General features: G+C 41.8%; 1 protein-coding gene across 2 annotated transcripts; it reads left to right on the top strand.

The window, feature by feature from the left end:
* fz2 (frizzled 2) lies at positions 1 to 26,630 on the top strand. 2 transcript variants are annotated; one of them, XM_074091593.1, is made up of 3 exons: positions 1 to 374; positions 20,898 to 21,075; positions 22,427 to 26,630. In XM_074091593.1, exons 2-3 carry the CDS (start codon positions 20,914 to 20,916, stop codon positions 23,915 to 23,917), a joined length of 1,653 nt encoding a protein of 550 aa, XP_073947694.1. In that variant the 5' UTR covers positions 1 to 374; positions 20,898 to 20,913; the 3' UTR covers positions 23,918 to 26,630. The 2 variants fall into 2 exon arrangements, with proteins under 2 accessions (XP_073947694.1, XP_073947693.1); XM_074091592.1 differs by lacking the exons at positions 1 to 374; positions 20,898 to 21,075 and adding an exon at positions 21,224 to 21,837.
* The last annotated feature ends 1,171 nt before the right edge of the window (positions 26,631 to 27,801 follow it).

Here is a 27,801-nt window from a genome sequence, read left to right as displayed (position 1 = left end):
GTCAGTCCCTCTCCGCACACCGCGGCGGTAGCACGCACGAAGCCCGTGTTTTGTGTTCGTAAACTCTGCTATTATTGTTTGAAACAATCGCTCAGCTGATCCGTGACAAGAAGTTCCTTATAACGGTGAATCCTAGCGTTACGTTTTACAAAAGCTTAACTGTGCAATCTTGTGAGTGCTCCAAACCGGACGACTGTCGAAAATATCTCAAGCGAATGTAAAAATATACGCGTCGCGGAGAAACGTTGCCGCGTGTGACTGATCGATAGTTAAATGATAACATGGATTCAATTAGGTGTTTAAATTTGGAAAGACGGTGAGGTGCAGTGTCCCCAGTGAGTGAGTGACGACGGCGGCAGACTGACTCGCGAGCGGTAGGTAACCTATCGGGTATTGATTCAATGCCGACGTATAATTTACGTACTGAGATAACGCGTTCGGATTTGTTTTGAGGCGATAAGTGGCCGGTGACGAGATAGCGTTTATTGCAGCGACTCAGTGCACTCTGGAGTACCTGTGTAGTGTATACTATACCTGTTGGCACGGCGCACGGCGGCAGCTGCCGTGGAACTACCTGTTTCAGGGCCGGACCACTCGATTAAACTATTCAATTATGCATCAGTTTAAGGTGTTATTATGCAGTTTATTTATAAGAGCTGCATTGACCCGTTTAATTGAATATAATTCCGATCGGTTAATGATAAACTCACTGGGTATTCCTCTACAAACCTAAGTAGCTACTGCTTATTACTTTTGAATACCTACAAACCAACCCGTTCGCTAAGAAGGCTCGAGTCGCGTGCGTACAATCTGTCGCCGGCCGGGGTCCGTGAAGTAGCACAATTAAATTTTGTTGTTATTTATGTTGCCATCTCCGTTAACGCATATTTTAACCATTTTCCGCCATTTTAATTTCCAACGGAACGCAGTAAAACAAAGCTTGGGATCGCACCGAAATGTCTAGCACAGTGTTTATGTATAGCTAGAAAGTCGCGCCCTATCCCGCGTCCATAGCTTAGCTGTTCCACTGTCGATGCACTTTCTCATTTGCAAGTCGAAAATAGCTCGATCGCCACCGCCTTGGCTGCCTGACTCACGCCTTATTTATGATCTCTTGCCACTTTCCTCGCCTATATTCCTGTCGAAGCTTGGCCGCCAAGTGTCCGCGAATCTTCCGCTCCCGCCCCATCATGTGTTAGCATTTACTTTTATTGTCTATGGTCGACGGATGGCATAGGAAAGAATCCAGTTTACAGCCAATTGGATAATCGAAAATAATGTAGTGCCTACCTAACTAGGTTACATACCTGCTAGTAAATGAATGGTGCAAGCATAATTAATAAACATAAACGAAACCTAGAACCTTCCCAGAACGTAGAACTAAGAAGTCCGTAAATTTGCTATAATTTGTGCCTGTTTTACGAGTGTTTATGTATGTAAATGAAACCAATTATGGACAGGAAATGTTCATTAAGCAATTTAATTAGGTAGGTATTTAAATCTGTAGTAGGTACAACTACATACCTAATAGGTATGTAGGTACGTTAGTCGTAATGTTGTAGATATTATTATGAGTTGTAACAAAGTGACAACGTTTTACTTAGCGTTTATAGCTACTATAGCTAGTAATATACAGGTACTATAGCTAGTATTATACAGGTACTATAGCTAGTAATATACAGGTACTATAGCTAGGTTCGTTCTGTTTAAAATATATAAAATAAAAGTTAAGTTTTCAAGAGGACTGCCTCAGGTTAATTAAATAATAAAAAGAATGCGCCGCAAGAAAGTTAAAAGCAAGTTTTTTTTTAATATTTTCGGGTCTATTACCTACCTATAATTTATTCCCATACCCTCCTCACCATCCTTAACTAATAATCTGGGTAGCTACATAGAAAACCACTAGTAACAAAGTATTTACATAACTAGCCCTCACCAGCGCCATCGCTCGCGTTAACCATTAAATCTCACATTGAAATGAAATTCCACGATTTCACTAAAATTCCCTTGGGAATTCTCAAAAAAATACATTGTGATATTTATTAACGTTGCCAAATAAAAATAGCCTAATTCAAATTCAAATCACATTTATTCAGTAAATAGGCCGCAATGGGCACTTTTACACGTCATTTTTTAAACTACCAGCGCTTTCAGAAAAACCATCATTGCCAAGAAGAATGCGCCGCAAGAAACTTTGGAAGAAACTGCAAAGTTGTTCCAGAGATCCAGCTAGGAACATACAAACTTTCATCCAAATCCGTCCAGCCATGTCCAGCGTGAAGGGTAACGCATATAGGTACCCACCTAGGCCACCTAGTGCCATCCACGAAGACGCGTGATTTTGTCAAAATTAGACATTGTAATAAGAACCATGGCACGCGTCATCGTGAATGACTCTACCTATACACACACACGCACACACAAACTTTCGCATTTGTAATAAATAAAATATGGATTAGTCCTTAAATTAAAAGGAATGTTGAAAAATCATAACGCTTAGGTACAATAGAGGTGAAAGATATTTACACTTTAGTACCATCAGCTAAATGTGTGGTCTACCACCCTAAAGTTGATAATAGTCTGCATGTCATAAAACAATAATGCCAATAGACGTGTCTGTCAACTTGAAAGTTCGACTTTAGCAAATATTCATTCTATTGATAGGAATTTGTTTAAAAATTTATAGACCACTTATTTGGCTGCTGGTACCTCGTCACTGTATGCCATCTGACAATTTTATACTTAAATTCAAACATGAAGTGACAGCGACAAGGTACTAAAGTGTAAAGATATAATTTAATTTCGACTGTACAAGTGGCCCTAACACGAAGTTTCGTCGTCAAACAACACCTCCAGCTCAGATTAGGTACGCGCATGATTTGTACAGTTTTACGCAACCGTTTGTTTACAATAATCATTAGATTGCTCATCCGTGTGTTTGTATGCGCGAGCGCACCTCATAAAGCTCGCATCGAACACTGCTCCGCGTATCTAACACCTTCTAATTATACGTAAAACGCATTAAATATAATTAGTGGTTGGTAAAAGCGTTCGACGCAAACATTGCTAGCACGATTCAACAATGCGTGGTTTGTCTGTATGCACGTACTTACCTACTGAACATTTGCTCATATGCCTGCTAATGCGGATGACTTAGGTCATTTATGGCGAAAATAAAATTCACAAATGACGTAATTTTTTTTTTATGAATTGGGATATTAACCTTCTCTTCCTATTAAACTAATTAATTGTTGTTTCAGTAGCGTAGTAAGGGTTCATTACGCCTCCCGGATTGACGAAGACTAGGTTTATTCCCTGGCCCCATCATTTCTTTTCTTTTTTTTTATTTCAATATGTTATAAAAAATAAAAAAATACTGCATTTACTGTTATAGTAATCAATTATTGTTATCAAAAAAGAACTAAACGCAAAGTTTTGCATCTGTACCCATTATGCTCTTCAAAGGTGTTCGAAGACGAGTATTCAGTATGGCGTCCGTCGCTTATTTTAATAAGCGTTATGAATCCCGGAACATCTTGCGTCCCGTGTTGTCAGGGGACGAACTATTAACTATAACGAGGCTGGCCGTCCGTCGCCCGCTGAGCTACCGTCGCACATTTATCAAATTATTTATACTTACCTCTACAAGCCCACCCATCGACTTAACTATGTGCATACCCTTTTATACCTAGTTCAGTTCTACCGTTCTACCACGCCACTTTGAAGTGGATAGGACAGAGATAGTCCCTAAACCGAAGTAATCCAACGCGAAAAATTTGCCAACGTTTTGGTGGAAACCATTTTCGCCGTTTATACCTATAAGCCGTGACCACACAATCATCAAAAGATACTAATCGTACTCGCAAACAAGTGCTACCATATAATATCGCTTCTAAAATTAAAAATTTGTAAATTAAACTTTGCTTGTGTCAGTAAAGATTGCCCGATTATCGACCGCTACTGTACCGATAACGTCGATAAACGATATATTTGCCTTGTCCCTTATCGTTGGAAAAGACAATTACTTGTATGCTCTCGTAAATATGGTATCACTACTACTTTTCATTCATAAGCTACTGAGGAATACTCGTCTAAGGCAAATCTGAAAATCAAATATCTAAATCTACATAGACACGTAGAGACATTAAACTTCACCCACTCACGCGTAGGTGGCACAGCAACTGATTAATCTTATTATTAATCTGTACCAAAGATAACTGAATAAATATTTGCTCAAAAACAAGCACGATAAACCTGCCTACGCTCCAACTAAATCATATCTGGACAAATATTATTGATGAGTTCCTGCGGATTTGTTGGTTTTAATCCTCTTATTGATTTTCACGCCGTATTACGAGTATAATTAAAGAAATTATATTATAATGCACTCTACTGCATTACTGTAACCTTGGAGATAATATTAGTAGGCGTATTGCGACGTAACCAAGAAAAACAAGACGGCAGAAAGCCACAACATGATATAAAAATGCCGTTATTTTCGACTCAAAATCCTCACTTTTGAAAATACTATTGCTATGGAAATCTGCTAAGAATTCCACAATTTTGGAAGGAGCGATTCCTACAAACATGAAATGTGTAAGCGGCTATCGCGCGATACGGGCAATATCAATAAATCATCAGCGATAAGTGCGTAATTAAACATGGCCGATGATCGATCATCGCGCTATCGACCAGGAGCAAGACTGCCGAGGAGGTTTAAATTGACTTTTATTAATAACTGCCAAGTTGAAGCCAACGTTGAAAATCATGTCGATATTGAAGTTATTGCATTGTAATTTTCTTCTACATTATCTATCGCATAATCATACCCGTAAAGATCCTGCGCCTTTGTTCCTGTTGAAGGATACAAAATGATAAATCTTTCTATCCCTTGGGAATTGAGAAAAATCCCGTCATACTGCACATTCATGATGCTCAAAAAATATGTGTGTGACGAATTTCAATTCTCTAGATCCATTGGTTTAGGATATCTATGTTACAGGTAAGTTACACTTCTATAAGTGTAGTATAGATTTAAAAATAAATAAATAAATATTCAAATTTAGCTAATAAATACTTATGATATGATATTGATTTAAATTGTTTCTACTAAATTTGTCATCAACTTCGATATCTTGCAATCTATACCTAGTTTCGATTGTCTCTTCTGAGAAAAATCATGATTATCCCTAACTGGTATCAATACGAAACTTGATATTTTGTTACTACCATTTATTAAGCTTTTGCTATGCAATTGTAATGCTCATACATGGCTAAAGTTGCTTATCAAAAGAGATTTTCTTCCCAATACATCGTTAGAGCAAACATTATGTATCTTTTTAGGATAAACGACGAACAAATTACAACTACAACTGCCATAACGCTGATGAAGCAAAATCGCTTGATTTTGATCTCGTATCTTCCACAAAATACCTCTATAAAGATTGTAAAAATCTTATCAAAAACATTACTTACACATGTAACATAGTTTGATAAACTACCGTGCGATATCTTATAAAAATAAGCAAAGGTTGACATCATATAGCAGTTAGGTAGGTAGGAATGCTATACATGCGGATTTATTCAACACCTAGGTAATAACCCAACTGTTACATTTAGAAATTATTACGTATTAATTTTATTTTCGGACTTATCGTTAGGCCTTTCTCTCGATATAGGAGTACTTACCTATCTGTATTCTGCACACTAATCATTAACATTAATTTCTCGTCGTAATTTAGAGACCTTATGCATCACTTGGTCAATTAAATCATTTTTATTTTCTTCACTTTTGCTTTTACCATGCCTTGTGGCCAAATATTTTTTTCATTTATTTCATTGCTCGCATACTTCTTGGCAATGGTGGACGTTTCGAATGAGCCAACAGACTCATAAAAGACATACTAAAGAGCCTGCAGCCTATTTGAAAAAATAATTCTGATTTTGAATGCCTACACGCACCATTACACGCTCGATTTTATAGTGGCACCATTAATTTTTCGCAGGTGTTTTCCCGTTAAATATGCTTCGCTTCTCACGTTTCTGTTTATCTCTGCTGTCGCGGTAATGTAATTTATGGCCCTCTTAATGTCACTCGGTAACCCTACGCCGGCTAAATTTCGACAAAAAACGTTTCATATTTTTAGACGCCTTCGATGCATTACGTTATCTCTTGCTGGTACAGCTCTCTATTTACTTGGCAAATAAAGCACATTTACACTGGATGGATAACAACTGTGTAAAGTCTGAAGGGATACTGAATATCTCTCCAAACAGAAGATTAGTCTTACGCTCTGGCTTCATTAATCAAGGATGGAAACGCCTCGTGAATTCAGGTTTGAACGTAAACAGAGAGAGACGATAACAGTACATAAATCGTTAATATCCTTCGCAACTACCGTATATTTATTTATAGCCTTCACAGAGGTGGAGTTCACAACATCTAGAGACATAACAGATAACATCTCTCCTGATACCATAAAATGGGCTATACAATCTGACAAGCGAGGACCTTTGGCACGCTGAATGCGGAAACACTAAAGTGTCTATTTACAATAATGCGAGGTGTAATAGAAATGTTGAGAGTCGAGTGTACCATAAAGTAATCTCGCACCTCAGATAAAGAAACATTTTCGTGCGATTTGATATCCCGCTATCTCCGGCTATCGCGCAATCTGGTGCAAGATACACCTTGTAAAGATAATTTATTGCAACTTACACGGCTATCGACAAAACGATTTCCTGCCAGTAATAAAACTCGTGTGGTAAACAGACTCGAACCCCAAGTTTGTCGCTCATTGTAATCATAATGCCGCATTTAAACAGTTGCACTTCACTTAATTGTAATTAACATACCGTTTGAATTAACTTCGCAGTCGCGGATTCCAGAACAAAGCGACTTGCTCGTCGCCACGAAAATTATTCTTTTACAAATGTATGTTTAAAAAACGGTCGACATATCTCTCATACCGGGGCGTCTGTTTACAGTCATAATAATTCGCTTGCGAAACAAAATATTTGGATTACAAGTTAAATTACGACCGCGTATTTTATTGTGCACGTGCTAACTGCTGCGCGATGACTCCCCGATTTAGTGCCCTAATAAATTCACATTGAAATTTTGCAAGCTCGCTTATTGTCCAAATATTTCTACGAAGCAACACTACACACGGGGTATTTTCGTTTGAGCCATTAACTCGAGATGCGCTGGCCGGCTACAAAGCAAAAGCGTCCTACGGCGGAACCCTGTGGTGCTAGTTTAGTGCCGAGCGCGAGTCGTCGGGGAATCGATTATTTGAACCAACAAGCCCGGTAATAAATCATCCGCTCCCGGTTACCTGCAAGGGATCGATACGAAAAAAGCCCCCGTTTTGAAACAAAAGGGACGGGAATGACATTTCTGGAGTCGCAGGCGTCCTCGCCAGAATTGCCGATATTTAAATTAGGCCGCACTAAATCACACCTTTTGTTAGCGAGCGGCTGCGCCAGTTGCTTTGCCTATTAATTTATACGGTCCTCTTTGGGATTGCTTTGCGATATTCATGTTAATGATCGTACAGACTACTCCCGCTGTTGTTGATTAAATAACCCACATACCAAAACGTACAATAGCACGGCCGTCTTTATTGATGTCTAAATTACAAATTGACAATGTCGCATCAAAGCGTCACGATCTGCGGAAGCAATTAGGGAAAATAATATCTGATCATTGCCTACACTGCTGTAGAATGTCATGAATAAGATTAAGATCCAGTTTTATATTTTTGTTTTGGGCTAACATTATTCAAACTGTCAGATTGAACTTGGGCTGGGCGTTCGGCCGTTGTCTACGACACTGCATTGTGCTGTCGCTGACCGTTATACAGGCTTTGTCGTCGCCGTCGGCCTTGTTGGCGACAGACAATGCGATTGGCAACGATCGGCAATAAACTACAGGTACTTTAGTTGCAAATTTTTTAAGAACTAAAGCAATAGCCGGAGAGACAGCAAAACTTTACGTAACATTTTATGACGTACCATGAATAACGAAATGGAAAACAATAAGGTCCAACATCCATAAAGAAATTTGCTCTAGTCTGTGCTCTAGTTTAGACAATTACACAGACATTTCAAAGCATCCCGAACATTTACAAATCGAACGCAAAGGCATTCTAAACAGCCAAATATTGTTTTAGAGCCGTTTGAGGCGGAATACCGGGGCCGGATATCCGTAAATCTCGTCTCGACGCGGCGTCTGCATCGCGTCGGCGCGGACGGAGGATTAGCTAGCGCCGGCAATGAACCCGCACTAATCCCGCGTGTCTATGGATTATGGAGACAACACTAAGTGTGCAGCATGTACTTGATGCTATGCAGGCGGTTGTAAATGTAATCTGTGCTAGCACTTTATCTGTTAAGCCGCTCAGCAGTGATATTGGATTCGTTCAAATCTACGCGTTAAGCATTGTTAAGTTTTTCGACAGCACTGTTTTCTTGTTAAGTGTTAAGTTTTTTTTCTACATTTTAGTTTTTCCCCGCGACTTCATCTGTACTATGCTTTTTTTTCAATTCTCTTCATAAGAGTCTACCTCTGACTAACAAAGATTTGAAGAAAAAAATTGCACAATGATCCAGCCGTTCAAGTGTTTTGCGCTTTGCAACAAATTTTCTTAATAACTTTTATCTATAAAAAGAAGGTGTGGAACAAGCAATTGGGCTACCTGTTACCTGATAGCAAGTGAACACTGCCCCCACGAATAAACAATAAAGATATTTAAACGAATAAATAATGCTTGCATATTCCCTATCGGAAAGTCCTCGCACAAGGTACTACCACTCGCAATCAACTACTTTCTTACAGCCATCATTAGAATTTTTTTACCTTGTTAAACAAATGACGACAGGTAATCTTCTCACGGAATAGGTAAGATCTAGAGTAAACTCAATTGCTAGGTCACGCCGGACAGGACTAATTCTAAATTGGCACCGTCAACACGGCGGCCGTCCGGCCGGATCTCAAGTTAACCCGTTTATCCGGGCCGGCCAACTGCCCGGGGAAATTGTAAATTCGGCTAAATTCCCTTGATTATGTGACGCAAGGTAGAAGCTGTAGCGGGCGGGAGTCGTACAGGGTATCTATCAAAACCTTTTTTATCTACCTCTAATTTAAACGAACAATCTTGTACCTACAGTCACCTGCATCAATATCTGCCACTGTGGAGCGTGCAAAAATACCTAACGCACGGCTAATATACGAAACTCGAAGTTCGTGTAGTGCGGTCCCTCTGACACTTATACTGTTTAATACGAGAGCGAGAGGGACGGTACGATACGAACTTCGAGTTTCGTAGTAGCCCTGCTGATATTTATGCATGCTTTGTTGGATCAGATATTCAGGCTGGTAACTTTATTTATTTCATTAACATGTCGATATTTCATTTTGAGCAAAGTTCAGTCGCTTAGTTACTTTATTTACATGATCACTTTTAAACAACGTAATATAATTTTAATTTACGGTCATCAAATCACATTATCAAACCAATAAAAGGTAATTTGCGTCTGCAACGGACATACGATAAAAATTAGACAGATATACTAGAGAGAGTACTAGTTAGTACAGCCAGTCCACTTAAACTTAAATACCTACATGACGATCTGGCCACGCCCTGGCCATCACAGGTTTATTTATTTATTTGTTTAGGTTTGCCAACAGGTAACATACCGTAAAACATGCAGTACAAACATAGGTATAACAATTGGAAGAGTATTTACCCAATTACAGGCAAACACAGCATGAAGTTTAAACGTAAGCAGATCGCTTATTAATGCTGACTTATACTTAACTTATTATATACTTATGTATATGTTAGGAACTTAGGAAACAATGTTTCAAACAAGGTTTCTAGCAAAAGCATGCTTCGCACTACGTCGCATACGGATTGTAGCGCGAAACCGCTCTGAAGCGCGTCTCTCGTCGCTCGGACCGCGCCCGCGCAAGTTTGATTTGTCAAGCGGAAAATTGTTCCACACCGAAGAAACGCTGACCCAGTTGGCCTGATTGCGTTGCAAAGGGCTCGCGCAAATTAATGGCTGCTTTAACATCGTTGGATTCGGGTGAATTCGGCTGGATTCGGAGCGGTTCGGAAACGATCGTTGATTAATTGGCGCAATATTTGCTGTCATGCACAAATTGGGCGCGTCTATTTGCACACAAGTTATAACCTAATGGTTGAAACTTAATGTGATTGCCGCTTGGGGTCCTATTGGATTACGGGATGGTGGCTTGGCTCGATGGACGTTAACTCCAATCTTGTTCAAGTTAAAAAAAAACCGCGGATGGCAGCACAGTGATCTCATTGCAATTGTAACTAAAAAAACCTTTCTTACTAATATTATTTAAGTACCTACAAATGCGAAAGTAACTGTCTGTATACACCTTTTTAAACCGCTGAACCGATTAAGATGATATTTAGTATAGTCCTTTCTCCTTAATAATAAGGACAAAGAATAGTTTTTATTCACATAAGTAACAATACGTCTTAGACTGACCTAAAATGACAGATTTCTGTAAAACTTAAGTGTAAACTGCGTGCGTGTGCGTTGTTGCCAAAACATAAAAAAAACTCTGACATGAAGGCATACAATCTCAATCATTTGGCCGCTGTAACTCCTGTAAAGATCATGCAATTGACTAGTTAGATAAAGCTCCCGACGTAATACCGTGATACGTATGTTTATATTGTAAATATTATCTCTACGCGTATAAAACAAGATTGATTGATATAAGGTAGAGGCAATTAGTGTCCGAGAATAGCCGCGTGACTCACTAGTGCAGATAGAGGAACAATGGCCGCTTTCAAAAACCCCCGTCACACAAGAACGTACCGTACTGCCTTATTTATAAACACTATTTTGTTTTGACTCGCCAACGTCAATAAGGGCAATTCCGTGGCTATTTCAGCGTATAAACTGTATGTAAATTATACGGTAATTATTGTATTAGTTGAGCCCGTTTGACTAAATGTATTTACAGACTCTTTTATGGTATCATTGCTGTCTACTGACGAATTAGCTCCTCATTTTATACACCATGGTATAAAGCACCGTGACATTCAAATTTAGAACATAAGCCATACTCTAAATGGCTCTGTCTCTAATTAGTTGTCTAGGCGATAAACTGATTCTGCCTATTTTTAACCCCCGACGCAAAAAGAGGGGTGTTATAAGTTTGACGCCAATGTCTGTCTGTGACATCGTAGCTCTCAAACGGATAGACCGATTTCGATGCGGTTATTTACGTGAAAGCAGTTGCGGGGTCCTTAGCTACGTTTCAATAAAAATCGGTTCAGCATTTTCAATAATATTTGAACTTTGAAATTACAATGTTAGGGGTTTTTCAACTTTTCTAATTTTGTTAGTTTAATATGTCTTACGTGTATAGATAGATACTTACTAAATGTGGTAAATCTATGGCATTTTACACTAAGCCACTTCTAAAGTTCCATATCTCTACATACATGTTTTTTTATGTTTGTTTTTGTTGTGTTTCTTTTTATTACGTTGCTTTTCCATTGCCTAGTATCCATAGTACAAGCTTTGCTTAGTTTGGGACTCAGCAAAGCTTGTACTACTATGCACTTTGCAAGGTGCCACGCACGAGTGTGCCTGCGATGAACTCATTTGATCGGTATTCGAGTTAACTTTGTGAAATCGACGACGAAACCTTATTTTAACCAGTTCGCACGAAATTAAAATCGTAACTCGATAGTTTCTTGAGTTTAGTGCTCGCGATATTGGCCCATTGTTCCCTGATCGCTCGAACAATGCTCCGGCTCAGTAACAATTATTAATTTGCGGCTCAAAATAATACAGAAGCTTTTTTTACTTTTTACCCGACTGCCTGGAGCAGGGTTAAGTTTTTCGAGCGTATGTATATCTATTTCTTTGATCCTCTCTGTAGCCTGGCTGGACGGTTTTCAGCATAAAAGGTATCATTCATCATCCCAGCCTATATAAGTCCGACTGTTGGGCACAGGCCTCCTCTCAGAATGAAAGGGCTTGGGCGGCTTGGGCCGTAGTTCCCAGGCGGGCCCAGTGCGTATTGGGACCTTATTAAGGTACATATCATTAGATTTGTCAGACTGTCGGAGTGGCATAGCCAAAAGTGTATCACACCAGGTCAGTAGCAGCCTATTCGCTCTAGCCTTGAGCCCTAGGTTGGACTACGTAAAATTGTAAATTGTTCCCATTGATTTAATATCACAAAATCACAAGACGCAAAATCGCGTCCGAATCTGAATAAACAACACCTCTAGATAGTCGTTTCACTTCGAGTCCTACAATTTAGACGGGGACGGCACATAAAAACTCATTCTAAAACGACTACTTTAAAACGCCTTGAAGCCTTCGAAAGTTCGAATTACATTCAATAATTCCGTTTCAATATCGTTCGTAGTAAATCAAAAACGGCGTAAAGCGTAACCCGAGTCGAGAATTTATTCCACGGGGCCAACTCCTTTACGACTCGGACACTCGTAAAAACTTCACTTGGACAAAAATGCTTGAGACGTGAAATATAGGTTTTTGAGAAATCCTTGTCTAGTGTGTATACGTCTTTACCGAGATTTCGCCCTAAAAAAAGGCCGTACAAGCATTGTGACAAATAATCGCGACGCCATCTTGTACACTGTCAGTCGTTTGAAGTGGCACTCAATATCTGCATACAGGTGCATTAAAATGCACTTGTCTCTTGATTGTATGTTAGTAAAAGATACAGAAAAGTTATTAAGAAAAGGTAATGTATAATGTAATAATAATCTGTGTATTTTGGGCGCTGGACAATGGAAACTGAGGGTAACACCTACTGAAGATCCTAACAAAACATGGTAAATTTTCGTATACATAGATTATGGTAATCAAAGATACAATTATTATTTATTAAACACCACAGATCAATACAGTGAATCAGCTTTAGATTATAGGCTTTGAAGCGATCTCTTTCGGACAACGATTTATACAGAAACAAATGCACACAGGCTAAAGCAGGTAGCCAAAACAAATCGTCAGAATACCCAAACTAGGCTTAGCTAATGGATAGTTAGTACATAAAGTAACTTTGTTATTGAACCATCGACTGCCATAACATAACCGCCTTCACATACTCGTAACACCCACAACGCCGAACAATGAGGTGTTGTATTAGATATGTATCTATTCTAATTTCGACAACACAGCAGTTTCGCAGGATGCCGCTCGTAAAACGCGGTCGCTGCGGCTTTACTGCGTTTTTACGACGTCCGCGGCCGCGCGTGTGTTGCCAGCCTTATGTGACGTATGGTTTGACGTATGTTGCGTGAGACCTCCCTCGTTCAGGTATTTCGATCTGGGCCGTTTCCTTGTAGACTGTATGTCCCTTAACCCGTAGTACGTAGGGAGATAGACCTGCGCAAGCGATACTTTCTTATTGTAGTTTTGAAACTAAATGGTGATTTTAATTTATTAGGGATTTATAATATTTTTTTGCGTCTAACTTATGTCTTAGCCAAGCGAATTAGCCCGCTGAAAGTGGCAATAGGCAGGTAATATAGCAGAGAGAAAAGATAGCCGTTGGGGCCGAAAAGTTCTTGAAAGAGATCGCGTCGCGGATCATTAAACGCGGCTTAGGACGTCCACCAATGAGATGGACGGATAACCTGGTTAAAGCCGCGGGTTCACGGGTGCAGGTCGCTTACGGAAGCAACTGGATGTCCATGGAGGAAACCTATGTCCAATAGGGACTGATATGATGAAGTTATGATGAAATATTTTGGAATTTTATTTTAACAAGGGGTTTTCAAATTATTCAGTACCAATTATATTTACATAATTTGCTGGCACTTGGGATAGGTATTAGCGCTTTCTACCGCTGTTTGTTGGTCGTAAACGCCTCCTGTAATGTAACATGATCCCGTAATCGTAAAGTCGACGGTGTGTTGCCAGCATTAAGGAGCGACCTGGCATCAAATCTTGGCTAACGAAAGACAAAGCGTAGAGCTTGGAACAATTATGTACATTTGACTGGGGAATTGGAACCTTTAATGAGCTCCGCTCCCAATATTTCGATGCAATTGCATTCCGAGAGTAAGTTCAACATCAAAAGGTTAATCGATGACCCTGTTCACTATATTTTAAACCAGGCTGCGTTTTTACATTCCTTTTTTGCATTTTTAGAAATAATTAAGATATTTGTATGTATAAGCATCAAAGTAACGTAAAATAACAAGTTAGTGTTCCATGTTTTAAGTTTAATACATGTTATACATGGTTCTCTATCGTTTGCCCGAATTTCATATGCCCGAATGTATCGTTTTCTAGAACTTTCATTTGTCATAAAGTAAATTATTTCTGAATTAGTAATTTCTTCAGAGTTGATATTAAACTAACCTAACCTAACCTACTACATTCTATATGATGACATTTAAAAAAATCCTGAAAACAGCACGGTTCTATATATTTTATGGCAAACGTTGGTATGGCAAGTGAAATTCGGGCAAGTAAAGGTAAACGGTTATACATGACATGCTTCTGACCTCAAAGCTTTGCTCACATCCGAGGAATCCGACAGAGAACTCACGAACTTCTTCGCATTAACATAAAACCACGTGTTCAGTCAGGGCACAAGAGAGTTTGCCCACGTATTCATATACGAATTGTGATTAGTACGGTAACGATTTTAGGCCGCGGCACAAGGCTTAGGCAAATGGCGTTTTATAAACGTTACGCTTAGTTTTTTTTAACAAAATCACTTCAAGCTTTTTTTTTAAACTTACTTCATGCAGTTTTTTTATGTAGTCATCATCATATCAGCCGTAGGACGTCTACTGTTGGACATAGGCCTCACCCTATGGCTATGGTCTATTGAATAGACTATTCGTTTGTAAGCGGCCTGCATCCACCGTATGCGTGACCCTCTGCGGCTTTAACCAGGCCATCATTCCATCTCGTTGGTGGACGTCCTACCTTGCGCTTGCCGATCCACGGTGACCATTCGACAGCTTTTTACGTAAAAGCGAGTTTGCTTGTGATGGTTTGGTTGGTTTCATTAGAATCGGTTCGGCCATTTTTGAGATATTAAACTTCCAAATGACTATATCGGGGTTTTCCAACTTTTCTAAGTTGATTAGATTAAGTTATAATTTATTGAATTAGGCGTTAGTCGGAGGTCCATATAATGAACAAAAGGTCGCGGGTGAGCAAAGTAATTGTTTTTGTTCATAGATAATAAGTTAATCATCAGATTTCTGAGTTGCCTTCCATTATGAAAGCATAAGTTTTCGTCTCAATACACAAACAACCCGCTTTTCGCTTATCAACTGGGCCCCGTACCCCGAACAGATTGCCTCTGTGTAGGGACACAAATCCTCTGCTTTTAAACAGCTGGAGCGGTGCCAGGCGATCGGGCGTCAACCCGGCCGCTCCGATCCGACTGCTAATCGGAAATGTCATCGGATCCAGTCGCTTTACCTGCTGACGCTATTTAAAGATCCCTTGGTAAAGCTATCAGGTGGCACTTCAGCCGCCAAGCCAGACACAGCCTACCGTAATTTTTTCAAAGCGACTCTTTTGACCCTTTTTACTTTTGATTTGACCCTCTGCTATGTAAATACAGGGATTGGAAGAGAGCTGTAAGAACTAGTGGAGTGCTAGTGGAGTAGAACTGGTGGAATGGTGTGGACATTTAAGGGGCTGCCCAGTAGTTGAATGATGGTACCGAGTGCCTCGAAATTTATTCAAACTGATTAATCGTTCATCGTACTTTGAACGGTAGTCATTTCTCAATAGGTCACCTTGCATACCTAAATGAAAATAAACTCTAGGCCATTGTGTACGAAAATTCATACATGCATTAACTTTATGACTTGGGTTCGATGACATCATGCCCAGATATTTTTGTTATGCGACGCCATTAAAAACAGTTTACTTTTACTCTCATTATGCAAGTGGACAAAATGCGTTTAGTTCACGGACCTGGACTAATTGAGTCGTAAAATAGTTAATTGCGTACAGGTGCGTCTCCTACTAAGGTTACCATATCTCCAAAGTCCTGAGATCATATCAAAGAGCCCTTTGCAGCCTGTTTGCAGAAAAAACGTTCTTTTTTGAAATCTCGAGATTTTTAGACTATTTTGAACATGTCGAGCTAAACTCGATTTAAGACGTGAGTTATCCGGGTCAATATATTTAATTTTAGACTATTTTCAGGATTATAGGGTTACATTATTTTATCTCAGGATTTTATAATCTCAAGAGTCAGAATCTTATCTATCTAATTCAATGTTTTTCAATCTGTGGGTCGCGACCCCCCCGTATTTGTTTGGTCGCCAAATATTTTTCAGACCCAGGGGGGTCGCGTCCTGAAAAAGTTTGAAAAACACTGCTAATCTATATATACTAATTAAAAAAATGTATTGCACATCACTTCAAAACGGTTGCACCTACATTTTTTTTTTTTTTTTATTGTGTGTAATTAAATAAAAATAAAAAATTGTATGCAAGAGTAAAAAAAGCGGATTTAAGAATCTCCGCACAAAAAGTGAGTGAATGAAACAGAATTATGCATAGTCTCATTTTCGTTATTAGTATACTCGTAGGAACCCCCACCAAGAAAACCTCGGATGGAATCAACCCGGCCGATGGAACTAAGGCAGACTGGATTGTTTACATAACTTTGGGGTGGTTATGAGCCTATAATTGTCACCCTGTGGTACTCGATGACATAGGTAAACTTGAAATCAGATCCCGTACTAATAAAATATACTACTAATAATCGCGAACAAATAAAGCTTAAAACTTCTAACATTTTCCAGTTTCATGAACGTTCGCAGAATTTCAAGTACGAACGGTTTTAACACTTAGCCAGAGAATTTTCTAGACTTCTAGATTCAATGCCCTCAGCACAATGAGCAATTAAAGCTCACGCATGCACAATATTGGTTCAGTTTAGTTCCCGGAAGGCGTAATAACTCAATAGCTGGTCGCACGTTCGGGCGGTAAGGCGACTTCCCACTGGACCGGAATAAACGGGCGGGATGGGGTGCGTGTGTAAGCGAGAGGCGGGAGCGGGAGCATAGGCGGTAGCGATCTTTACTAGACTGAATACGTGGAGTTAGAAAACACCACAGGCTTTGTTGTCTATCGCATTCTGGGCGGATTTTAATGAAATTTAGAAAGTGGATAGGGAATTAGGGATAACACAGGTTACTTTTTATTCCGAACATTATTATTAACAAAGAGATTATACGAAACGAGGGACAATTAGGCACGTTGCGATATTTTGCCCTTTTAACTTAGTTAATAAATTAACTAAATAACTTAGCAAATCCAAAGATGGGTAAGGCTCACAAGCGTTTTGCCCGCCTGTTCAAGTGTGTTATGAATATTGATGCATACGACGATAACTATTTGCGTCAACTTCTGATACAAGTAGTTTCTCTTTGAAGTAAAGTATTCATCCTTATATTACCTAGTAGAAACGGGCCATCGTTCGTATGCATCGGGCGGAGTGGAAGATGACGTGCCCAACTTTTCCTTGCAATACGACTTTCCCACTCTGACTAAATCGTGCTCATTTCACCATAATTTAAAAAAGTGCCACAAGGGTAAAATTACAAATAAGCTTCCCCGCCAACACTGGCTCCCAACCCGCACCTGCCCAGCCCGGTACGGGGAACGCCGGCTTTAGTTTTACGATTAAACGCTTGTTTATCCGGCGCGCGTGATAACCGGGAATGCGCGCTGGTTCAGGGAACTGCACAGCCACCGACAATGGCTAGGACTAAAACCACTAAAACACGCTAGCAGTGTGGCGGTCTGTTGAATATTTTCGTTAGGCAAGCCGAACTTGAAGTAAGGTGGTTAGGTCGTCTTCGGATGCAATACCTCGCGGTTAGAGTATATAACCCTTGCTAACTTGCTATCATTAACATCATGTAAAAATTGTTGGCAATCCGGTGGCAGTCGAGATGTTACGGCGCTATACGTGTCTACTCAGCTCTCTGAACAGACTGTACAGACCAGTGCGTACATACTTAGCATTTTATTTGTTAAGTCCTAGCTAGCCCGTAAATATATCAAATTTTCATATTGAGGTGACGTGTTTATTTCCACAGATTGTGACCTAGCTTTTCCTGTGGTCATAAATACCCACGCGCATTGTTGCCATAACACGTTGATTCCAGAATCAACACAATAAAAAAAAAACACGATTTTCCCATTTCCTATCTCTACCGCAGGCCACCTACAAAAGCGTAACGTCAATAAAAAATATTTTTCGACATTCCAAATTCGAAATGTAAAGCTGGACATGGACGCCACGTGTCGATATCGTGTGTCGTTAAAAGCGCATTAAGTTGTGTTCAGACGTCGGCGCTGCTGGCGTCGTGCCACAGAGTATATAATAATACGAGGGTTATTCACTTTCATTGCGACGAATTTGGCACACAATGGTGCTAGGCTATGGTTAGACGATAGATGTTCCATATAAGTAGTTGCCACTGTTAAACAATAATGTTTGATGTGATGTATGAGTGAGAGGAACAAAAATGGGTACATACCTTTTGCTCCAAAAAACTCCAGCACATCATGATTTCCCAATTTTATAGAACAAGTGGCAGCAGAAGTAGATGAGCGATTGGTTGCTCGAAATGATCTACACACCCGACCAGGGCCGTCTTTCACTTATTAGAGGCCCTGGGCACAACATGCATGCATTCGGTAAGCCTGATTTTCAGGCGAGAGTTGAGTAGCTATCGGTTATCGTTTGGTAATGGAGTAGGGACTAGGGGGCCCAATCCATCGAGGGGCCCTGGGCACGTGCCCAGTGTGCGCAGTGGGGAAAAGGGTCCTGCACCCGACCCTGTTAATATTTTAGCAGTAGAGTCGCAAAAATCCACAAAAATACTGTCTATTAGTATTCATATAATATAAAACTAGCGCCCTACGAAAAACACCTAGAAGGCAAATCGGAGTCGCCCTCTGCGAGTCATTCCTGCACGCACGAATTTAACACTGTCGCGTCTGCGCCGTCATCTCCTAAAATCCTAATCTATAGCTATATTTACGGGGCACATGTTCCGCCCAAAATAAATAAAACTATTTAGCTTACCGAACTAAATCCGACCAGCGACCTGTCGAGGAAGCTCCCTTTAACGAGCTTTATTTGCTCTAAGATGCACGTTTTATAAATGGTGGCTTCGCACACGTAAATCATGAGATCCAAAAGCTGAATTGAAAATTCGGGATTTTTAAAGAAATCCCCTGGTAATTCCCGAAAATTAAATCATGGTTTCCATTGACGATACATTAAAAACAATCATGTCAAATGACTCTAAGCCCAGCGGTTGTTATTTCGAGATTTATCCCTATCCCGTGGGAATATCGGAATAAAAAATAGCCTATGTTTTATTCCAGATGTCCAGCTATTTACATACCAAATTCCATCCACATCCGTCCAGCCGTTTCAGCGTGAAGGAGTAACAAACATACTCACTCACTCACAAACTTTCGTATTTATAATATTAGTAAGAAGTAGGATTAGTAGGATTACACCAGCAAACATACGAGGTCTTGAGAAGCTGCATAAAAAGTTCTTACGGGGTCGAAAATGCGTGAGTGATACCTTTAGTGTTGCAAATGTGCATAGGTAAATTATTGCCATCAGTCGAAACACCTGAAACAGTTTGTTGTTAAAATGTCATCCTAAATACATATTATTATGTACAATTGGGCATATCTACCTACACCTATATTTCAATACAGTTTAACCACTCAAGTTGGGTGACTTTTATTGTAAAAAACGTTATGACATTTCCAATAAGTATCAAATTCGTACAAAATTACTCTCCTTGTCGTGCAGCTGCCCACAAATCTCGTACTTGTACAAACCTCGTACGGCTGGCAACCCTGCATCAAAATTTTAATTATTTTATTGCTTGTTCTCAATTAGCAGCATCACCTATTCCAAACGATGATTCGAAATTCGGAATCACAACGAAACAACTGATAACCGTATCGGCGTAAACACGAACGGTAGCGATACGCTTATCATGCTATCGCTGATACGCGCAGCCTTGAACCATTTGAAGAAGATGCACCAATGCAACCAAACACGCAAGTCTCATCACCTGATCATTTTTTGTTAGGTAACCGTGCTTCGTCGCAATAAGTAAAATATAAACAATAAACTAATTCACAAACGTGCCGTAATAATTACACGAAGACAAACATTACAAGTTAGTATATCTACATAATTATCCTATTGTGTACACATTTAGGTAAAACATAATTTTGACGCACTGTATTACTGTCGCGTGTATCTTACTACCCAATAATGTAAGGTTATCGTATTTCTAATCAGTAATCGCGTGATGCGATGAATGAAACAATATTTGACATAATTTATGAATAACATTACTTTATTTGTAATAAAAATGTATTCTCTTTGTAATACTCGTATATATATATCTCTAATTTATATGATAAATCATAGTAGCGCATCCTTACCAATTGGCGGTGAAAGTGCTTCAAAAAGCGCTAGTGGACTCAAATAAAGACGTAAAAGAGCTTTTGTTGCGAATACATACATTTTTAATAATAAGTAGTTTTGATTATAAATAATCATTAAATAAATATCATGAAACAAACGACACCAATAGACCTAGTCTGACACTAAACAAGGATTGTTTCTACTATGCGTACCACTCAACAGCTAAATGTATATGTGGATAAAAATAATAATACTTATATTTGCCCAACCACAGATCGAACCCGGGACTTTAAGCTTCATAATCAAGTCAGGTTCTGCAACCACTAAATTGATTTCATTTACTTTGATTAATTTACGCATTACCATGTAAATAATGCATGTTTCCCGTTGTTTACAGATGCGTCAGTAGCGCGATGTGGCTGTGGTGGCTGGTGGCGTCGCTGGCGGCGGCCGGCGGCGCGCTGCAGCCGCGCTGCGAGGAGATCTCCATCCCGATGTGCCGCGGCATCGGCTACAACCTCACCGCCTTCCCCAACTCGCTGGACCACGACACGCAGGAAGAGGCCGGTCTAGAGGTAAGCAACATCACACCTAGCTCTGCGAGATCCCGTCCTGATGTGTCAGCGATGTGCCATCGGCTACAACCTCACCGCCTTCCCCAACTCGCTGGACCACGACACGCAGGAAGAGGCCGGTCTAGAGGTAAGCAACATCACACCTAGCTCTGCGAGATCCCGTCCTGATGTGTCAGCGATGTGCCATCGGCTACAACCTCACCGCCTTCCCCAACTCGCTGGACCACGACACGCAGGAAGAGGCCGGTCTAGAGGTAAGCAACATCACACCTAGCTCTGCGAGATCCCGTCCTGATGTGTCAGCGATGTGCCATCGGCTACAACCTCACCGCCTTCCCCAACTCGCTGGACCACGACACGCAGGAAGAGGCCGGTCTAGAGGTAAGCAACATCACACCTAGCTCTGCGAGATCCCGTCCTGATGTGTCAGCGATGTGCCATCGGCTACAACCTCACCGCCTTCCCCAACTCGCTGGACCACGACACGCAGGAAGAGGCCGGTCTAGAGGTAAGCAACATCACACCTAGCTCTGCGAGATCCCGTCCTGATGTGTCAGCGATGTGCCATCGGCTACAACCTCACCGCCTTCCCCAACTCGCTGGACCACGACACGCAGGAAGAGGCCGGTCTAGAGGTAAGCAACATCACACCTAGCTCTGCGAGATCCCGTCCTGATGTGTCAGCGATGTGCCATCGGCTACAACCTCACCGCCTTCCCCAACTCGCTGGACCACGACACGCAGGAAGAGGCCGGTCTAGAGGTAAGCAACATCACACCTAGCTCTGCGAGATCCCGTCCTGATGTGCCAGCGATGTGTCATTGACTACAACCTCACCGCCTCCCAAAACTTTTACTACGACACACGGCCGGTCTAGAGGTAAAAAACATTACATAGGTGTAAGGTGTGTGTATAGTGTGTGGCGCTAGGGCGCTGCGACATCCCCGATGTGCCGCGGCATCGGCTATAACCACGCCTTCCTCAACTTGCTCTTCCCGAAGTCGTCGTACTTGTAAGTAAATACATCAGTAGCTCTTGTCACACTAGACTATTGATTTGTGTTCATTATTCGGAGCGGTTAGAAACTTTTGCAAACCAACGCAAAGTTTGACAAATATCCTAATACTATCCGGGCGGGCTAGGCTTAGCAAGCGTGTAAGGCAGTTAATACGTCAATTAGGATCATCGTTGACTAAAAGTGACTCAATTCTAATTTCGCTAAACATTTTCGAGTTTTGTGACTAATTTAATTTGACTCATGTTTAACTGAACATCGAACGTGGTTTCTATTTGTATTCCGATTTCCGTGCTCCTGGTCATCTTTACTCAAAGCGGTCGTGTATCATTCCAGGTGCACCAGTACTGGCCGCTGGTGGAGATCAAATGCTCGGCGGACCTGAAGTTCTTCCTGTGCTCGGTGTACACGCCCATCTGCATCGAGGACTACGCCAAGCCGCTGCCGGCGTGCCGCAGCGTGTGCGAGCGCGCGCGCGCCGGCTGCGCGCCGCTCATGCAGAAGTACGGCTTCCAGTGGCCCGAGCGCATGGCTTGCGAGCAGCTGCCGCGCATGGGCGACCCCGACCGCCTCTGCATGGACGAGAACGACCGCGCGCAGGAGCCCGAGCCGCCGCGCCCGCCGCCGCCCCGCCGCCCGCACGCAAAGAACTGCAAGGATCCAAAAAACTGCGAAAGCGGCCCGGCTGCAAGCCCGGGCGAGGTCGCAAGCGACGAGTGCGCGTGCGCGTGCCGGCCGCCGCTGGTGGCGACGCGCGCGCCGCACAACGGCTCGGCGGCGCTGCGCGCGCTGCTGGCGGCGGGAGGCGCGGGAGGGGCGGACGCCTGCGCGCTGCCGTGCCGCGGCGCGTTCTTCACGCGCGAGGAGAAGGAGTTCGCGGCCGTGTGGGTCGCGCTCTGGAGCGGCCTGTGCGCCGCCTCCACGCTCATGACGCTGACCACGTTCCTGATCGACTCGCAGCGCTTCAAGTACCCCGAGCGGCCCATCGTGTACCTGTCGGCGTGCTACTTCATGGTGGCGCTCGGCTACCTGGCGCGCCTGGCGCTCGGCCATGACGACATCGCGTGCGACGGCGCGCTGCTCAAGACGTCGGCCGCCGGGCCCAGCGCCTGCACGCTCGTGTTCATCCTGGTGTACTTCTTCGGCATGGCGTCGTCCATCTGGTGGGTGGTGCTGTCGTTCGCGTGGTTCCTGGCGGCCGGCCTCAAGTGGGGCAACGAGGCCATCGCGGGACACGCCCAGTACTACCACCTGGCGGCGTGGCTCATCCCCGCCGCCAAGACCGTGGCCGTGCTGCTCGCCGGCGCCGTCGACGGCGACCCCGTGGCCGGCATCTGCTACGTCGGCAACTCCTCGCCGGAGAACCTCAAGAAGTACGTGCTGGCGCCGCTGATCGTGTACTTCGCGCTCGGCGCGACGTTCCTGCTGGCCGGCTTCGTGTCGCTGTTCCGCATCCGGTCCGTGATCAAGCGGCAGGGCGGGCTCGGCGCCGGCTCCAAGGCCGACAAGCTGGAGAAGCTGATGATCCGCATCGGCGTGTTCAGCGTGCTGTACGCGGTGCCGGCGGGCGCGGTGCTGGGCTGCCTGGCGTACGAGGCCGGCGGGCACGCGGCCTGGCTGCGGCGCGCGGCGTGCGGCGCGCGCTGCGGCCCGCGCCCGCTCTACGCCGCGCTCATGCTCAAGTACTTCATGGCGCTGGCCGTGGGCATCACCTCGGGCGTGTGGATCTGGTCGGGCAAGACGCTGGAGTCGTGGCGGCGCGTGTGGCGCGGCCCGCGCCCGCTGCCGCCCCAGCACCGCGCGCTCGTCAAGGGCGGCGGCGTGTGACGCGCGGGGGGCGCGCCGCCCGCGCCCGCCCCCGCCCCGCCCCGCAGCCCGCGCCCGCGCCGCTGCCGCCCGCGCCGTCCGCGCCCTCCGCGCGCTCCGGACAGCCGCTCTCGGACTACGGCCCCGTGTAGACGCCGAGCCGACCCGACCGCTGACTGAACGAACAAAAAAACTGCAGAACTCGATCCCAGACGAACGAGTACGCGATTACCGCTCCTTGGATACTTAAAAACTGTCGTTGCAGAACGAATCGAAACGTAATAATCAAATTATACCCGAAATACTGCGTCCCGTCGACGTTCGCTCGACGACGGACCTTGTGTGAGTGAGAGGAGACGATGGCCGCGCGTTGTCTAGTCCTAGCGTATAACGAACGCGCGGTGCACGCATATACGTAAATAGTGTGTAAGAACAAAATGGCGACCGTGGCGTCGGCGCCCCTCCTCTGTGTAATGAACTGTTTTCTGCATCCCAAAAGTTGATATCGATATTGCTAATAACTTGTACCTTCAGACTTGATTTAAGACGGCTTGATATTAAACTGTAGCGGAATAATTTGAAGGCCATACATAACGTGTTTAGGATGACACCCATTTTATTAGGGCCATTTTGACCCAACATAATTGTGTAATAAGCATGTACTGTACGAATTTATTCAGGGCTCTAAAAGGTTTTTACAGTTTAAAATTAAGTTATTTATTACCAATGAAATTATACAAAGAAACAAAAAAGAAAAAGTTTGAGCACCAATATTTTTTACCACACGTACCCAAATAAGTGAGTTCTTTAATTGTCATTTAGCATACCGAAATTGCCAAAAACCACTGTCATTTGTACATACCGTTAAATAAATTACTTATTTGAGTTGTTTCTCAATGTGTGATGTAATGTCAAATTTACACATTACTATTTCTTTCCGGCGTGCTGAAACGGACGAGTATACAGTCGTAAAACAAGTGAAGCTCTTCATGGCGTGACTAACGAAAGGCGTTTTTCTTTTTTAACTGAGCATATGGTGAACTGCTGCACTTATTTTATGACATTCGGTAGCCAGGCAGTTGTCTTGACCCCAACGCAACTATACATACCAAAGTATATTTGGCACAGTCAAAGTCAAATATTTGCATACTTTAGCACTACAACTGTACGTAATGTATAAACGACAATTTACTAAAATATGCAAACATTTGTTACGCTGACTGTATGACACGTGTTGTTCGCATAAATCAATTTTAATTGGGCATATGTTTCCAAATAAAAAAAGGTAATTTGTTAGTCGCGTCGAGTTTAATGGCCTCTTTTTGTGAACTGCGATAAATTCGCTGCTTGCCAATACGGTATTTGACAACTCCTGATTTTGTCATATCTTAATATTATTATGAGAATATAGATATACAGATAGTGTTTAGCGAAGAGAAATTTTAAATCAGTTGAAAATTGGATTTATAGTGATTTTTTGAAAAATCGATATACCTGTCTCTTTCTGAAACGCTTTTTTCTATGCAGCAAGTATGGCGGTACTGGCCTGTGACGTCATATGCCAGTATGTCTTTCTCTGCCTAATCTTGAATTACAAACCTTTATAACTTTGTTATTTGTAAAGGTAGCTTAAAAATTGTATTTCTATTCGATAACAAAATAGTCAAATACCGTATTACGAATTATTATTGTAATTTTTTGTACATCTACTCTCAAAGATGGGCCTTATTATTAATTTACTGTGTTAATTTTTCATCTAGCCTAACAAAATCTTGTGTTAACCAGCGCGTCATGCCGTGCCTACTTGGTCGCTCAGTGTGTCCCTTTTGTTTATAAACAATTAAATAAGGACACTTCTAGCTACGAAGAAGGAACGGCATGTTGTGTCACTGCGCCGTTTACTAGTAATATTCAAGACCAATCATTATTGAACGTTCTTTTTCTATTTCTCCCAAACTTCAATGCTGATTAGTCTTGTTTTTAGTTCCGCTCCCGCTCATAAAATGTTTCTTATGATTGCTATTGCCGATTCAAAGTACAAGTGTATTAAATAAGTGATATAATTGTTAATTAACAGTTAGCGTGAACAGTCATAAATGATAAATAATTACGTAACTTTGGAGACTTTTAATGTTTATACTCTGACGATGCTATTTCCTGCCATATTAAATAGATAAATGTTTTTAAAAACGCATGACGCTGTCTAAAATAGGTTTATTCAATTTTGTAAGAGTTGCGCTTTCATCTAAGGTAAAACAAGCGCCATCTATGAACGAGTAGATTAACTAAGTGCCATGAAGCTTCACATTAGCATACTACTATACTGCCTCAAATCAGGAAATAAACTGTGTTGGGACGTGCCTTTTCTACTTGGAAATGCCCTAATAATTTGAGACCCATTCACTTTTATGTATAATTACAGGCCCAACACAAATCACACAATAATCAAATTTCGCATAGTCTGGTTTGACTGAAGGACAGTGTTGCCATTGTAATAAATAAAATTGACCGTATTTGTAATCGCTTTATAAATAAACGCTCAAAAAGATACTGTTATAGATTTAGACGTGCAATTGTGTAATTTTGTACATTGTTAATTTATATTGTAGTAGTGACTGAGAGAGAATTGTAAATGTATCCGCGCCGCGGTCGACGTCGCACGGAAATCATTATATGTAATTTATTTTATATCTAACTGTAGATAATATTAAATAAAGCGACTTTTTTATGTACATATCTGCATTTTATCTTATTCCTTACAGTCTCTCGGAGACACAGATGCACAAAGAACTAAAAATATGACGGACACAAAAAAAACTAGAGCAGTGCCTCAGAGGCCGTATTGCCTAATATTACTTCACTATCAAATGACAGGTTTTATATGCCAAATCTGTCATTTGATTTGATTGCAATTGCGAGCATCAGAAACGTTAGGCAGTACGGCCTACGGCCTCGAGGGTCTATTCCCTCTCGTTTCTGACACTCGCGATCACAATCAAATGACAGTTGAGCGTCAGAAAAGTTACCACAATACGGCCTTTGTAACTGCTGCCGTGCTATAAATAAGTTCAAATTATGACATCCTTAACTGGCTTAGCACAGACGTAAAGTTTGCAGAGCAGGGTTATTCATAGTATTGGTGTGAATGTGAATAAAAATCCTGCTCCAGACTATCAGGTTTATTTTTTTGAAGATCTAAAAGCGCTATTAGTTACAAGAATATAAAAACTTTATTGCTAGTTTGAACATTGTCTCTCAACTGCATCCCTATCACTTATAAACATTTGCAAATAACCATACAACTAATAAACGACTGGTGAAAACAATTACTGTTAAGTATGAAAAGAATTGGAGAACGCATTTACAGAAAAAAGCTGAAAACACAACATTCAAATACAAAAATGTATATTCTGATTAACCAATGGTCTTATATAAATTTAGGCATTGTCGTCAATGATGCGAATCTATTTTTTATTTGAAAAAAAAGAAGGAAAGGTAGGCAAGTTTGTTCAATAAAATCAAGGACCCATTGAAAATTTTAACTAGATCTTGCATTACAACCAGAACAGTTGCGCACATACTCGTTATTTCATATCTGTTTTAAATCATTTGTTACTTACGGTTTCCCGCAGATAGATGGCGCTGTTGAACACTCCATAAATGCGCCATCTTAATATTACAGAATGAACTCTTAAATCTCTACATCCAACAAGCGAACATAACAGGCATGATGAATAATAATAATAATGAATATTTTCTAACAAAGAAATCACATGCCTAGATGGCGCCACTGACAAAAGGTCTGACGTGAGATTGGCTCGTGATTCAGTCTAGCGGACCATGCGATACTAACGCCATCTAGTGATACTTCACCTGACAGAAAACTCCTAGGGTAGGCTTTTAAA

Source organism: Choristoneura fumiferana, chromosome 8, assembly GCF_025370935.1.
Source record: "Choristoneura fumiferana chromosome 8, NRCan_CFum_1, whole genome shotgun sequence".
Lineage (NCBI taxonomy): Eukaryota > Metazoa > Arthropoda > Insecta > Lepidoptera > Tortricidae > Choristoneura > Choristoneura fumiferana.
This window is presented reverse-complemented; position numbering and strand designations above follow the sequence as displayed.

Coding starts and splice junctions, on each gene's coding strand:
- fz2 (XM_074091593.1), top strand. CDS start 20,914: ATGTGGCTGTGGTGGCTGGTGGCGTCGCTGGCGGCGGCCGGCGGCGCG. Junction 21,076..22,426: donor AGGAAGAGGCCGGTCTAGAG/GTAAGCAACATC, acceptor GTATCATTCCAG/GTGCACCAGTACTGGCCGCT.